Source organism: Malurus melanocephalus, unplaced genomic scaffold, assembly GCF_030028575.1.
Source record: "Malurus melanocephalus ecotype Western Australia unplaced genomic scaffold, MMel_1.1 scaffold_104, whole genome shotgun sequence".
Lineage (NCBI taxonomy): Eukaryota > Metazoa > Chordata > Aves > Passeriformes > Maluridae > Malurus > Malurus melanocephalus.
In genome coordinates this window covers 311,408-327,074 of record NW_026623336.1, presented here as the reverse complement: position 1 = coordinate 327,074, position 15,667 = coordinate 311,408, and the positions used below count along the sequence as shown (strand labels likewise).

The 15,667-nt window shown below is 36.6% G+C and overlaps 1 protein-coding gene across 3 annotated transcripts in view; it reads right to left on the bottom strand.

The window, feature by feature from the left end:
• Positions 1-15,667, bottom strand: part of PTK2 (protein tyrosine kinase 2) — a 187,623-nt gene that overhangs the window by 70,758 nt on the left and 101,198 nt on the right. For all 3 annotated transcript variants that reach the window (XM_057369158.1, XM_057369160.1, XM_057369159.1), the window contains 2 exons: positions 5,443-5,522; positions 3,902-3,964 (listed from right to left, as the gene is read on the bottom strand). In XM_057369158.1, the coding sequence (XP_057225141.1) occupies positions 3,902-3,964; positions 5,443-5,522 (143 nt within the window). The remainder of the gene's footprint in view (positions 1-3,901; positions 3,965-5,442; positions 5,523-15,667) is intronic.

Sequence of the window (15,667 nt, the reverse complement as noted above, 5' to 3'; positions counted from 1 at the left end):
CCTGTTTTACTCTTTGAAGCACTGTATTTAAGGGGTTGTTTAAATTTCTACTGCCATTTTTTCCTCATACTGAGCATCCAGTGTTAAAATTACCAGCTTTTTCTTGCAAGCAATCTCACTTTTTGCAACTGTAAATCAGGTGACTGCGAGCTTAGACTTTGCAAACCAAATTAATCAAGCTCATGGTCACCTTTACAAACTGGGGTGTAGCCCTGGTTTGAAAATCAGAACCATTGAATGTTTCTATGGCTCTGATGTGCTGCACGTAGCTTACATCTGACATGTGTTTGTGTCACTACAACTGAACATCAGCTTCAAAAAAAGGTGCCTGAGAAATTGCCAGTGACATCTTAGTGCAAAAGACATCACTGGACAACCAAGTGCAAAAAACCTTGCATGTAATAAAGGAAAAACTAAGAGAAAAGTATAAATAGGAAAAAYATTTATATCTCAAAGGCATTATTGACTTTTTTCATTTAAATTGAGGCTGTTATCATCTCTTTCAAACATTCTTATCTGCCTCTGGAACGAGTATGAAAGAAAGCTTTCCATGGCAGTATGCTTTGAACATATATAGAAATACATCTGGAATTCTTACATTTGGCAAAGAATGGAAAAGCCATTAGCAAGCAGAGATATTCAGGATTTATTTACTGCTACCTAACAGCATAAGAACAAAGCCAACAGTAAAGTCATATAAAAAGCTCCCTCAAAAGAATAAACCAGGGTATTTTTAAAGCTCTCTGAAAATGAGTACTACACCATTTAGTATTAAAAAACATCCTCAACCAGGAGAAGCACAATGTTCATGTGCAGCACGAGCACTGGCATCTGTGCAATGACAGTAAGCTGCAGGATTATAAAACTTTCATAAATGTTAATTCCTTCCATGCATTTCTTCTCAAATGCAAATGATGCTCGGTTTATCATCCCACACAGTTAAATGAATCTAACACACTATTACCATCTAAATAATATGCAAAGACATTTTGACAGGGATGTATTAGTTTAACATTAAGCATTTGAGAGAGAGATGGTGTTTCCGAAATGAAGCACCTTCCATCACCTTGGCATTCCTCAGCTTAACACTCCTGCAGCACACGCTGCCACAACCTCATTTGATTCATTACCAGAACAARTTGTAGAGCAGCCTTTTGAACAGATCTGGGTGCAACAAACTGAGAAGAAATTCTTATGCAGAGAACAAAAGACCACAACTCTTAACAAAACTTGTTAATAAAGCATTTCCTGYGTTCAGCTGAGACTGCAAATTTACTTACTGCAGGAGAATTTAACAAAAGAACCACACAGATTTAATGCCCTGGCCAACAAGAACTTACAGATACCCATAAATAAGAGAATAAGCACTGGAAATTGGAACATACAAACGGTTTTATGAACACACACACAACCCTACAAACTCATTCCCAGCTGTGCTGCGTGGGGCTGGAATGGCCAACAAGGGAGACACCAGCTCAGGGCTCTGGATGAAGAACTCAGACATCTGGTTTCTGATTGCCAACAAGAGATAGCACTGAGCACTGAGATCCTGGTTTGTACAGTTSTGTATTTAACCTCATCTACTCCTGCCTACTTGTGAGCTTAAATGTAAATTCAATTTTTTCAATGYATAAACTTCAATAGGATTAATAAAGCACCAACCACAGATAGGTGATATTGCTTGTTTTACAGTGATAAGCAGTTTCAAGCAGTATATACCATGTATTTTTCACCTCAATTCAAATTACAACAAAAAAGGTAACGTTAGATTAACATAATAGACTTCAACGTGCTTTTTACCAAATTGTGGCTGCACCTGTTCCTTCCTAGAGCTCCCATTTCTGTATTTGTAATTATCCCTGTTCTATGCTAACAGGCTTCACATTTACCATGAAAAAAATCCTCTTTCAATCCATGAAGACCCAACTATTAAAGGCTACTTAACAGTTTGATCTTATCCACCATGTCCCATCCAGATCTGTTCTTGTATGACAATCTGATCAAAGACAAATATACAACAAATAGACATCTGACAAAGGAGGCAAGGAGCAATCACACCCAATGCAAAAAAGGGCCATTGAAAAATTGCTCTCAGCTGGTTAAGTGCCTCATGATGTACTAAATCTAGCAATCCCCCCCTCAAAAATCCACAAAAAGCCTCACTTGAGCAATAAATATTACTTGTGCAGTTAAACATTTATGGGCTATTAAGGTGGTAARACCAAATTAATACATTTTGGAGATCACTGGCACTTTTGGCAGCCCCTTTGCAGTTTGTAATTATCTTTAGTATAGTCGCTTTAAGGTGGTTTTATCCTCTCTCTCTCCCAGCTAAATTCCATACAAACCACATCTTGCTTCTCAAGTAAGAAAAGAACTCTTGAAACACACAATTCTCCATGCCCAATTGTGCATGGCATTCAGCTTTTACATTCTGYATATCAGGGTTTTGATTCACTTTGTCCTTCACAGCAGCAGTTCAGTTATTTCCTACCAAAGCAGCCACTGCTTGAAAAACAGATACTAAAAGTAAAAAATCACTGTTAAATTAAAAGCAGCACCACACTGAGTCCTCCTGGAACCCTCATCTGTTACAATTAYTAATTATTATTTTGTCTTTTATGACCCTTTCCTTTGTCTCATAGTTTCCAATGTCAACCCAATTACTAAGGCTTGTAGCTTCCGACTTGACAAAAAACTGACTTACAAATAGTTTACTCAAGTTCTTACTGGACAAATATATGTAAACTGCACCAATCATAACTGACATACTTTCAAGTATTTTTTATATCCCTTTTAGCCTCGTCTATCTGCTCACCCCCTTTATTAGTCCTTTCTCATTTTGTGATGTGTTACCTCAATTGGAATATTTCTACTGGTGGCTACAGACAAAAAAACTGTCCTTAAAGTCCTTAAAAAAATTTTAAAATCCCTAGTTAAAAGAAAACCAAAGCTTTCAAAAATCTGCATAGATCTAGGAGCACTACAGAAATACCAAACACTCTATAAACAAGCAGGTAATTCATCAAAGTTATCTCTACCTACTAAAATCATAGGTTCCTTTAAAAATCCTTGTGAGCTTATTTATTGTGGTATGAAGTCTTACCTTCCTCCTCCAAATGCTCTAATTTCACACCTCTAAAAGTTAGCACACATGTTATTAAAAACAAGATTAGTAAAACAGAGACTCCACTTCTATCCTAGTTTTGTGTTAAACTGTACAGCATCTTTTGACAAGGGCAATTAGTGATGAGCATATCATTGGTGCATATATGTCTGAAACTCAATCCACTGTATAAACACAAATGAAACAGTTTTCAATCACTGAAGCTTCTAAAGGACTTTGCTTGTTTGAACTGAACCCATCTCCAGTACAACACGAAGAAGTAACCAAAATATTTTAGTCCAAGGATGCTTTTTGGTCTTCTTAAAATTTGTGATACGCAAATAAACAGTGACCTTGTTAACTGCAAGGTCACAACTCAGAAAATGCCCACACCGAGCAAACAGAAGAAAAAACAATACCACAAACATTTTCAAGTAACTCAAACTTTACCACAGATAGGTCTGAAGAATGCAACTGGGCCCAGAAAAACATGGAGGAACAAAATCACCTTACAACCAGAGCTGGTGAACCCCACAAACATAAGCAAAATTGCAAAAAAATCACAGTAAGTGATCAAGTTTAAACAACTCCAAACCTGTTTCACTGGACCAGTTAAAGGCACTTTTCCTACTTCTACACCTCAACTGGCTTCATCATCCTTTTCTTATATTAAAGCATCTTAAACTTGATGGAACAGAAAAATTACAACATAAATGTTCTGTCAYTGAATGGAATTTATTGTTCCTGACAAAGAGAAGGGACAGTTCAAACCTCAAACTAGAGCACAATACTTACTCTAACACTTCATAGTTGGACTTCTTTTCTAATGCATTGCCTCTCATCTCTCCGTAGGATCTCCTGAAGTCAGGAAAAATATTTGAAAGCAACAATTATTGGATAATTCAGCCTAAAAGTGCAACATCAATATAATCAAAACTTCCACTTYGCATTAGAAGACATTGACAGAATTAATTCAGAGGTAACTATTTAGTGTATTATTCTTCTACCTCAACACATAAATTTTATTTTATAAATTAATTACATTTTCAGAACCACCTTAAACTACTGCTGCTACCAAAAGAGGTGACCTAACCTGGCCTTCAGCAGCTCCTTTCTACCTCACACAGCTCTTTTTTGTAAGAGCCCCTGTGCATGGAACAGGGAGAACCAGAGGAAGCAGGGAATGATGAAAACTGCTTCAATCCAGACATGTTCACATTAAAAAAGAAATGAATAAATAATAAAGCTTTGTTAGGAGAGGGCGGGAATCATCATTTTCACAGAGAAAATGGACCAGTAATGCGCATTCTAACAGTCTTAGTAGATCATCTACGAGAARTATCTCATCAAAATGCTCTGAAGAGCCACAGCTTGAGAACCAGGGAAAGCAGGACTTGGCTGACAACATAATTGTGGATTATTATATTCATTACATGTTTTTAAATAAGGCACTAACGATTTTGTGAGTGCATAAGSAGTTTGCAGTTACACAAAGAATTTTTGTTTTCTCTGGGGCTACCAGCACAACTTATAACAAAGGCATCAGGTTCTCCTGCATACCTGGGAAATTTCATAAGCCTAAATTTTGTTTTATTTGGAAACTACTGTTCAAAGGACACTTCTATTCTCTGCTAACAAGTTTACATTTGTCATTCATTTCTTATCAATTTTACTTCTTTCCTAATCTGCCTGTGCGAGACATCRGCATAACTAAAGCAAATGTTTCAGGCTGGAAATTCTCCATAAATTAGCAAAACTCAACACAAGCATTTCAAAGCTGGGAACTCTCTCAAGGATCTCTTCATCTGATATATTTATCTTTATTTTCCAGCTGTCTATACAGTTGACAAGAACACCGAAAACACCCAAAAGGATCCTTAAGATTTAATCATTTCAAAACAGCACATTAAAAATTGAGTAAATACAGAGAGGAAAGGTAGCAGCATTTATCTATAATTACATTCTTTAGCTGTAGGATTTATATATGCAGAATCACAAGACTATTTGCTAAATAACACCACAGATGCATTTTTTTTTAAGCATACTTCAATGTACTCCACAGGCCTTTGAATTATTCAGATGAAGAACTCGCCCAAAAGGCAGTATCAAGATGTAATTAATTAAAATTTTAAAATAATGTTAATTTAAAAATCACTAGAAATGAGTTACAATACCGTCTATTCAGTTTTTCTTCAAACTGCTTTGTAGCAAAAAAAGTCTTATGATGTTTTATTCAACTCTACTGGTCAGAAATTGATGAACTTTAAGCAGTTTCAAAATTAATGTATATATTCTGTCAGAAAGATGTTGAATAATAAATTATATTATCAGCTTACCGGATTTCAAGGCAACCTAGTTTCAAAGCAATTTCCTGGTCCACTTGATCTGCTATTTCTAACATATAGTCATTTTTCACCTGCAGCAAAAGAAGCAGGTAGGTATCACAGAAAGATCAGTTAAGTGCCAACACAGAGTATAAAAAACTGCCCAAAAAACTTTCAAATGTATACATCTTAATTTTCTGGAATGACTTTTCAGAATCCACAACGTGAAAAAAGAATTTGTGTTCATATTCTCCACAAATGAGCTGCACTTTGGTAAGAAAAACATTTTGACCACAATGAACTTGACTGAAAAAATTTCTTATCTATGTCAATATTGGCTGTGTTTTGTTAAATATAATGAAAATTCACAGAAGRCTGAGCAGATGGCTGCACCTGCATTCCAGCTAGGAGAAGGCAGGCTGTGGTCTGGAACCATCCTGGTCAACARGATATAATTGTGTAGATGGGTCTAATCATGCAAATAAAACCAATAAATGTCTGGGAATTACAGTGAAAATTAAAGGAGGTGAATAGAGTAGTATGTGCAAATTGCACTGTACACTGACATAAAATAATGCTGAACTAGCATGAAGAATCAAGAGTGAAACTGGATACAATAGGAAACACTTCAAACCTTCATCACATGTGGACCTGTTTTATTTACCAATGTAGATGTGGGCAGAATTTTATTTTTTAGGTAATACTTCCACCCTACTGGAGTAAGCAATTTACACACTAACTAAAAACAACAAAAAACCCCACTCAAGAACAGAGAACAGAACCAGGGATRAAGAACTCTGCAAATCTTGCACCAGTAACTAATTTTGACAGCTTTTCCTTAACAGTTCCTGTTATCCTCTTATGAAAACATAAAGTTGCTGTTGAGATCCTAAAGTTGCAGCAAGTCCAGAAATACCACAAAAATCCACGTGASTGACTTGAGGATCAAAAGGAGACGATGCACTATGAAAGCAACATGCTTCGCCAAGTGGTTTTGCTGAGTGATGACAAGTTGTAAGAACAACTATTTCAATCTACTACTGCTATGAAATCCATGATTTAAAAACTAAGGAAGAAGTACAGCATTGGGTCCAACAGCTGAAGGTGTTCTCCACTCTGCATTCTCCCCAGAACATGTGAGCATCCACCACAGCATTCCCTCAGCACCAGGGTGACAGCTGGGTCCTGCTCCAAACTACAGGGACAAATCCCAAAAAAATCCTGGATCTGAATTGCATGGGGAGATTTAATTTGTTACGGAAAGATGTAAAGGAAGAAATATGATAAACTGTGAACAGTGAAAAAATGAATTATTACAATAGCTGAAACATGAGAAAAAAGCTTCTTGCATTTGAATTCATACAGGCACTCAACATGACAAAATAATGAGCTTTTAACTCTTCTCAATTCAATTCCTACAAATACTAATGAGACAGGAGAATAATTGCCCTTCAGCATCATGTAGTGTGCTATTTGTACACACATATGGAAATAATAATTCTGTATTCCCACAGTAATAATACACACAATATGAATTAATAACTCTCCTCTTCATTACGCTCACAATTTCAAATAATTGGATTTAGATTGGATATCAGGATGATTTCTCCACTRAAAGGGTGGTCAGGGATTGGAAATAAGACTGTCCAGGGAAGTGGTGTAATCAYCATCTCTGGAACCATTCAAAGCATGGATGTAGCCCTTGGGGACATGGTTTAGTTGTGGGTATGGCAGGGCTGGGTTAATRGTTGATATTCCATGTCTTTTCCRACCTAAACAGTTCTATGATCCTGTAAATAACACAAAGCAATAAAATAAATTAGGACATCTGTTCATGAGAAAGGACATGAAACTGGTCCTGCACTGAAACTGCCACATACAAGCTCAGGACAGGTAAATCAGGAATGACATTTCAGGCTCCATGAATTGCCATAAATGAGCTCTGCAAACACACGTGGGTGTGAACAACACTCAGAGCCTYCTCATCCTCAGGTCTGTGTGGGGACACTTCAAAAGGAAAACAAGTGCTGAACATGAGTTCAGACTGTATATGGATACCCAAATCCCAGGAATTCTCATGTGCTTTTTCTGAAATTCATATTCATGTACAGCCTAAGTTACTTCTCCTAAAAAGCACACACCTGTTCACAAAATCCCACCCACCCAAATCAAATACCTATTGACTAGATCACTTGTTTTTTAATTAAACTTTTTTTTTTTTTTTAATTGCAGATTCCATTTTTTTTAAGCATTTCAACAATTTTGGATCACCAGGAAATTTCAGAGCTGCTATCCATCCAATGCTTGAGATATTCAGACACCAAGAAGAACTGGCTGCAGCAAAGAAGTTTTTTAATCCTAGCATATAAAACTTCCACTTGAAGGAACGATGCTAATTTAAGGCCCAGTGTATCATGATCAAATGTGTATTCATGTATCTTCACAGCCCATTGCCTTGTGGATCCCAGTACTCCAGTGCTCGATTTGTTAAACTAAACAGCTTAAGAACATCTCCAGTTTCATGCAAACATGATTTTAAAATGCTGCTAGCCTCCTATTCCACAAATAAATAAGAATTACCCAAATATTGAAAGTTTGGGGTTTATCTCCTCTTGCCCTGGGGCTTGTGAGCTTTCCCAAATTCCAGTCATGTTTTCAGTTTGACTCTGCAACTACAGGCATCAGATATTAACTAAGAAAACGTAAAAGACCATCTCCCATTCCAACAAAATGGAGRGGGGCAAAATGTATTTTACATTACATACACCTACTTATTTCCATGTTTAAATTTTGTGAGTTATAAAAAGAGATTATAATCTTCAGGAAAGCTGTGGCCAGAATCCAGTGGTCTGGATTTAACAGCATCCTGCTATGGATAGCAAAGGTGTTTGGTTTTTATCTTTTTTTTTTTCATAAACCCGCCTGCACACATTCTACTTTCAATTTCAGTAAGGGGAAAAAAGAAGCAGATTCAATTTCTACTCCCAGAATACCAATGAGAACTTCTCTTATCAYCTTTAATTTTGCTTGACTATTCTCTTTGAGATGGCATCAGATCAATGCATGAACTAATGCCTGTGCAGAGATTAGATAAGAATTTCAYAGGAGGTTCAGCACAACCTCCTAAGGAAAAAGCCTGAGCAAATAGTAAGTGGAAGAGACATAAGAGATAATTTMATGGTAATTAAATGCACTGTCACAAGGCAATTGAATAGTTTTCCAAGAACCCTTTTGTGTTTGCTCAATTAGAACTTTTATTAGTATTATTGTTAATATAATTAAATGAGAGAAATGAGAATATTTTCTGGGTTAGACAAACAAAGGCCCCATCTTCAAGAGCACAAAGCCTATATAMATACAAAGGCACAAAAACTGAACTCTTAGAAATCTAACAAAATCTATCAGGTTTTTTCTGTTGAYTAAAAATTCAGAAGTGTGTTAAGAGGGAGGATGAATCCTTATCTGAGGGGTTTGGAGATCCTGTTATCTGTGAGCTTGTCATACTGCTTGGCACATTTTGTGCAGACCTTCACCTATGGCTTGGAAATTCCGTTAACAGTGTGCAGTTCCTGGAGAAAGCTGAAGAACAAACCCATCCATATATGTATAGATCAAGATATTTATACACACATCCTTTTCAAGCAGACCAAGCACCACTGCCCCAAATCTCCTCCCCAGTTTAATTGTTCACAATGGAATCTATCTAAAGGCTAAACCAGAAAAAAAAACATAGGATGCTATTTAATACACCTTAATTTTACCTASTTTGTAAGACAAAACTAATTTATATAAAATTGTCACACAAAYCTGGTTTTGAAAAAGCCACCCCAAAAAACCCAGCTGGCCAGGCAAGAAACAGCAAAGCAGCAACCCTTGATCACCTTGAAGAGCCCAACAAAGCCTTTAAGGTGCTCCTGCTAAACCTGCGTGCCATTATTTCATTTATAGCCCATACTAGAGACCATATGCTCAGGCAATGACACAACTCCATGAACTCTGTACTTATCTCCAAKATTTGATGGTCACAATGACACAGCAATAAAAATGTGTGAAGTTCAACACGGCAAACACTTGGATTGACACTAGGATTAAGAACTCAAATGTCAGCCCTGCTAAAATTCTGTATGCTTTTTATTTGGTAACAATCAAAACCCCAAAATATGATGTCTGAAATGAGTCACTTTGGTTTATGTTGCTTGTAATGCATTTGCTTCCACTGATTTACTCATTTTGTATTCCCGCATAATGTGCTTATTTCAACTCCCTGAGAAAAATATATTGGAAAACAGTTTAAAGGAGGATAAGAGACAAAAATAATTTATTGCTGCAAACTGCTGTGCTGATTTCAGGAACCTTTTCCCTCGGATTTTTTTTAGCATGTTCTAACAAGTTTAAATCAGATTTACATTCAAGCAGGTGCACACTTTGGGGGAAAGGATTAGTCTACTTAAGTTCCTTTAAACATGGAATAAAGGAAATAAAAACTGCTTCAGGCTTCCAGATGAGTACTACTGCAGTGCCAGTGTCAGAGGAAGCAACTCTGCCTGCATTTGCTCATTCACAGGGTGGAAAATAAGAATTAAAGTGTGACCTACACTTCAACATTTGGAGTTGACTTCCTGGCCACAACAGCTACAAACAGACTGATACAAAGAAGGGCTGCAGTGTGGGGAAAATAGGAATGCCAGGCATAAAGGCACCTCTTAGAGGTACATAAAATAAAATCCTCATAAAATAAAAAATGAAACAAAATTGTCATAGACCCCACACACAACTCCACATCACCATCAGTGAATACGTGCTTAGGAAGGGCAGCAGTATTCAAAGCAAAGAAGGATTTTTAAATCCAACACAATTCTACACCACATTTCTTGATTTATTACTGTCCTGATATTCAACAAGAACTCACTTTATTTAAAATACTTTCTATTCTTAACAATATTTTAAAAGTATTTTTCTATCACTATTCTTTATATTTTAGCCAGAACAGAGATCTCTCTTCTGTCTCCAGTATTTTGGGCACTAAAAGTTCAAAAGATACTCCTAAACCTCAAAAAAGAAAGGAGGTGAACACAATAATTGAAAAGGCTTTTCCCACATGKAAGATGGGCACATAAACACAAGCCCAGTTTCATTTCTGATGTCAAGACTTATAAAACATTTGCTCTTTCACTTGAATAAAGAAATTACTGATGGTGTCACTTCTAACTTCTCCAAATTTACTAGGAAATAATGGGCAGTTTCCCAGCTACAGAAATGGGTAGCAAATTCCAGACGGAACAATTTAAAATAAAAATTGGAAACAGAGGAAAGCCCATGTTTGTGAAGATGGAGAAATTAGAGAACAGCTCTGTGCTATGATTTAAGGAGAAATCTATCACTGGCCTCGTATTTTATATACCAGCTGCTACTTTCAAAAGCCATCTGCTTCATTTTCCTGCACACGAGTTTTTTATGCAGCTGCAGTATTTCAGAAGAAGGCTCACCCAGGCTGACAAGCAGTTCATAAAAACACCATGCTGGTTTAGATTTCTTTATTAAGAACATTAGTAAAATAAATGTGAACTTGGCAAATGCTTCCCAGTTTAGGGATTTCTTTTTTTAAAAAAAGCCATTAGATACTGTTTCTTAAAAAGATATTTTAGGTTTAAACTTGTTTATAGCCTTATAAATTATTAAATAAAATTATCAAACTTGACATTAAGTTTTATAGCAAAAATACTGGGGAAATTCTTCAGCAACAGTTCTATCAAATGGTGTTTCAAAAAGGGCAAATATCAGTAATTAGYCACTACTGGCTTTCCTAGCTTAATGCTACCAAGAAATCTCCCACAGGATAAACTCCAATTTTTCAGGAGGGCAGTTTAAAAATAAGCAATCTATTTCTCTTGCTTTTCTTTCAATGTCTATGACCTACTTACACCAACTTCGTCCTTTTTTATTTTTATCTTTTTTTTTCCAAATTTGCACTGCTTTGAACACTGCATTTAAACAACCTTTCAGTGACTAAGCTCCTACTGAAGAGTTAAGACTATACCCAAAAAGAATCATCACAACATATGAGATATTTAGATAAGTAAACAAAGAAAAAGTCTTCTATACTCCAGTATATAGCACATGAATAGTAACWACAATCATTTAATCAAGTATGGAAATGAAGATTCACATTACATTATTTTCACCTCATCCATTTGTTCTACACAGATATTTTTAGCTAGTGCTTTTATATATTCAGAAATTATGTACTTCTGYTTAGTTGGTGTAATTTATATTTAAAAAATATAACCTTCCTCTTAATTGTTCTGTATATGCAATAACTTGTTTATTCTCAGTAATTTCTCTGAATTTATTTTCAATAGCTAAGGTGTGCTGTAGCACGTGCTTTTTAAACGTTCAAGTTTCTAACTCTGGAAGGTAATTTGGTGTTAGATTTTGTAAGTCATAGTTCACCCTCAGCCACCACAGAGYTCAACCAGGATCTTTGTTTTATAGGAATACACAACACCTTTGGTGCCACTCAACCCACCAAAATCCAGTGACTTTATTCCTGCAATTTACCAATTTCACCTTCTCTAACATGAAAGACCAGAATACCTCAATATATCCACGGSAAAACCTGATCTTCAACAACAACTTATATGCGATCAAGACAAAAATACAAGTATACAGCACATTTCTTTTTTTTTGCCACAATTTCCCATTAAAAATTAAGGACATTGCTCTGCTCTGCACCTGCAGCAGGAACCACACACAATTCCAACCCATGACAGGACTCCTTCTGTGACATCCCACCAAAGAGAATTATCTCTAATATTCTCTAGTTTCAGCTGTAGTGTTAAACACAGCACAGAACTGCTGTAGGACAACACATTATTGGGTTAATGTGGAACAGCCACCCAGTAAAAATCCCGATATCTGTAAGGACCAAACTGCTCCTCCATCCTTGTTTTCCAACAGCAGGTTCATGTGGGACCCTGAATTTTCATCCCCACAAAATCCGAATAACCAGCCTGAAAGAATAGGGTTCCAACATTATTACAGTTTCAGAAATCTGATGGAGAGTTAACCCTGAAAGATTTGTGCCTCATCTGCTCCGAATGAAGCCCCATATGCACAGAAGCCCGGTGCCTGCTTTTAATGTCATCAGTATTTTTAGGAGCCACCTTAATGATCATAATGGCAGTTTTTAAAACACACACAGGAGGGAAACACATATGTGTTCCCAGCCCTATTTACCCCTCTGATAGTATTAAATTTGCTATAGGAGATAAGTCAATATTAGGGAAAATTAGGGCCTTGGCCTCATCTCGGGGAGTTAAAAGCCCAGATCCTGTATCAGGATAACATTCATCTGCCATCTGCCCTCAGCTGCTCCTCCTCTCCGTGTCCCAAGGTCACAGTCTCTGTATTATCTACAGATGATCTTTGACATCTCTAACTAATTTTGGAAGCTCCTCTGTTAATAATAAGGGCATTAGAGATGGGCAGGGGGGGAAACCAACTTCTGACAGGGCATTGTTAGGGGCCCAGCAGCTAAAAAAGATGCCGTCTGTCYGAGTGGGCTGAGCTCCAGATGTCACTGCAAGAGAAGCTGCTGCCTCACAGACCTTCCCAAAGTAGGGCTGGACTCCTGGGAGCCATACAGAACTCACCCTACTAAACAGACCTTGCCCCCAGCTAATTTTATACTTGTCTCCAACACAAAATTTTGAATTTCCAGAACAAATGAGCCCAAGCATCAGCGTAAATCAAGCTTTTTTTTTCTTTCTTTTCTTTTTTTTTAAATTTGTTTTGGTTTTGTTGCTGTTGTTTTTGTTATACACAACTTAATACACTAATTGGAGTAACATTTAATTCCAGATCACCAAAAAAGACATATCCACACATTGATACATGGAAACCTGTCCCAAACATTTTRAATKCATCATGCTGAATTAWGAGCAATTCAAGAAAAGCCCACAASGATGATTTTCACCACTTACAGRTGGAAATTTTAAATCAAAGCAGCCCTTTCCCTTTGGCCTGAGCTTGGCTCAGCATTTAAGAGGTGTTAAGAAATAGGAGGAAGTTTTACATTCCTACCATACAGCACTAAGGGAAAGCAGACACTGGGCACACAACATTTGYAGCCAAAGCAGCTCCACAACTACACAAACAGCAGAGCCTAAAACCAGAATGCCAGCAAAGTGTCTAGGGTGTAAATCAACTTTTACAGGTAAAAAACAAGTACTTTATTTTTTATAAAGTACTGTGAATTTCAGCAACTTCAGACACCTACCCCTGTCAAGGAAATCTCATTTATAATTGCCTTTTCAAGCTGTAAAGAGCAGACAGAAGATGTTCAGTGTGATTTATATTTTTATCAAAAAATGTATTCTTTTAGTATCTTTTGAAGCAGCTGCAATTCTTACATTTATTGCTACCTCCCTGTAGGGCACAGTTTATATCTCAGCCATTAACTCTTCATGAAAGATCTGTTGGATTTGGGTTTTCTTTGGTTGTTTTTTTCATTTGTTTTTTTTTAAATAGGCTGCCAACATCAGGAAACACACCAGCATTTCTCCCAATGTCCTTCATTTCCTTCAAAGCTTTTCCTGTCAAAGTCATTTGCTTTAGGTCTCCTACTTTTATTAGGGTGTAAGAGATGTTGTTATTTAATTAGGTTAAAGAGTCTAATTCCCAGACTGCATTTCAAATTACATCTCAGGCACCTAAGCCTTATAAAACTTTAATCATTAAGTTATTACAGTAATTGCCTGGACTTGAAATTTCTTACATGTCAGGGACAGAGTTATAAAAATAATTTAATTTGCATGATGTATTTATCTGCCACAATATAAAGAGATTCTTCTTTTAATGAAATATGTTTTAAGTGTGAACATAATCTTTACAGACACTACAGAGACAGAGAAAAGAAGTGTCAATTGTCCACAAGGAAGTTTTCGTCCTTGTTTTTAGAGGCTGTTTTTCCCTTACTTCTGTTTTTTTAATAAGAAAAAGTATCATTTTTTTCCTCTTTTCTTTCTTTTTAAAAAGTTTTCTTATAAAAATGAACCTGCATTGTACTTATTTGGTGAGACATAGAGCTTTTGTGGCACAGAATTTAGCTCAATTTTTTCAGGGTATCATTGACCTGCCGTAACTTTGAGATCATCCTCTGCTTGCAACTCCTTCTCTTGTGCATTACACAAACTTTGGCTCCTTTTAAAAAGCAAATTCAAAACACAGTTCAATCCTATGGCTTCCTTTATTTTATATATGAACATCTCCTGGGCAGCTCCACACTGCAGGCTAAACAAGGCAGCACAGAAATATTCTACACTGATAAAAACAACCTTTTCTTGCTCGCTGGGATCTAAAAAAATAACGCCAAAAAGTTACTTTAAAAGTCTTCTGTTTGAAGCACAAGGAGAGCAACAATGGAACAGCTGATGCCCAAGAGCTGCCCCCACCCCCCATACAGATGCTTACTCCCTTTTCATCAAGGGATAAACCATCTCCAATTACTGCAGGCTAACATGTTATTCAAGGATAAATGTGTGCAGGCTCTTGTCCCACAATAAAAGGAAGGCAATTCAAGTAGCTTACGTCTGATTCTCATTACATGAGTGTTTTTAAAAGCTGTATTCTATCTTGATTTGAGATATGGCTTTCATTCCTCACTCAGTTACTAAGGCAAATTAGAGAAACCTGTCTCTCTTATTTCCACTTCCCAACAGCCATGTCACTGGAAAAGAAGGGTAAGGAAGACACTCATTATGAATTTCATCAAAATTTATTTAAAGCAACTGAAAGTGCTCCCTAAAAGCACAGGAAAACAGTGAAACCCCATTTTATTACTCAAATCCTGAGGTTTTGCATTTTACTTTTGTACCTTTATGCTGAYTTCTCCGAAAAATTAAAAAAATCATAGCAAAACCTTTATTCTAGATTTGCATAACAGTCAACAGAACACACGCATGCAAAAAAAAGGAAGGAAGCTACTTCTTGATAAAACTTAATTTACAGTAATTTTACTCACTGTACTTCATGTTTAAGGTTTTGTGGGTGGGATTAGTGCTCACTTTGGTTCAGATTTGGGTATTCAGTATCACAGGACACAACTGAAGGCTGGCACATAAAACCTGTGCAGTGAGCATCTGCCAACTGTGCAGACAACCATAAATCTGGCTTCTCCTGATTTTTGAACACTTCAGCCTCACAATTCCAGCAGCACTGGGTGGGATCCAATCTGCCT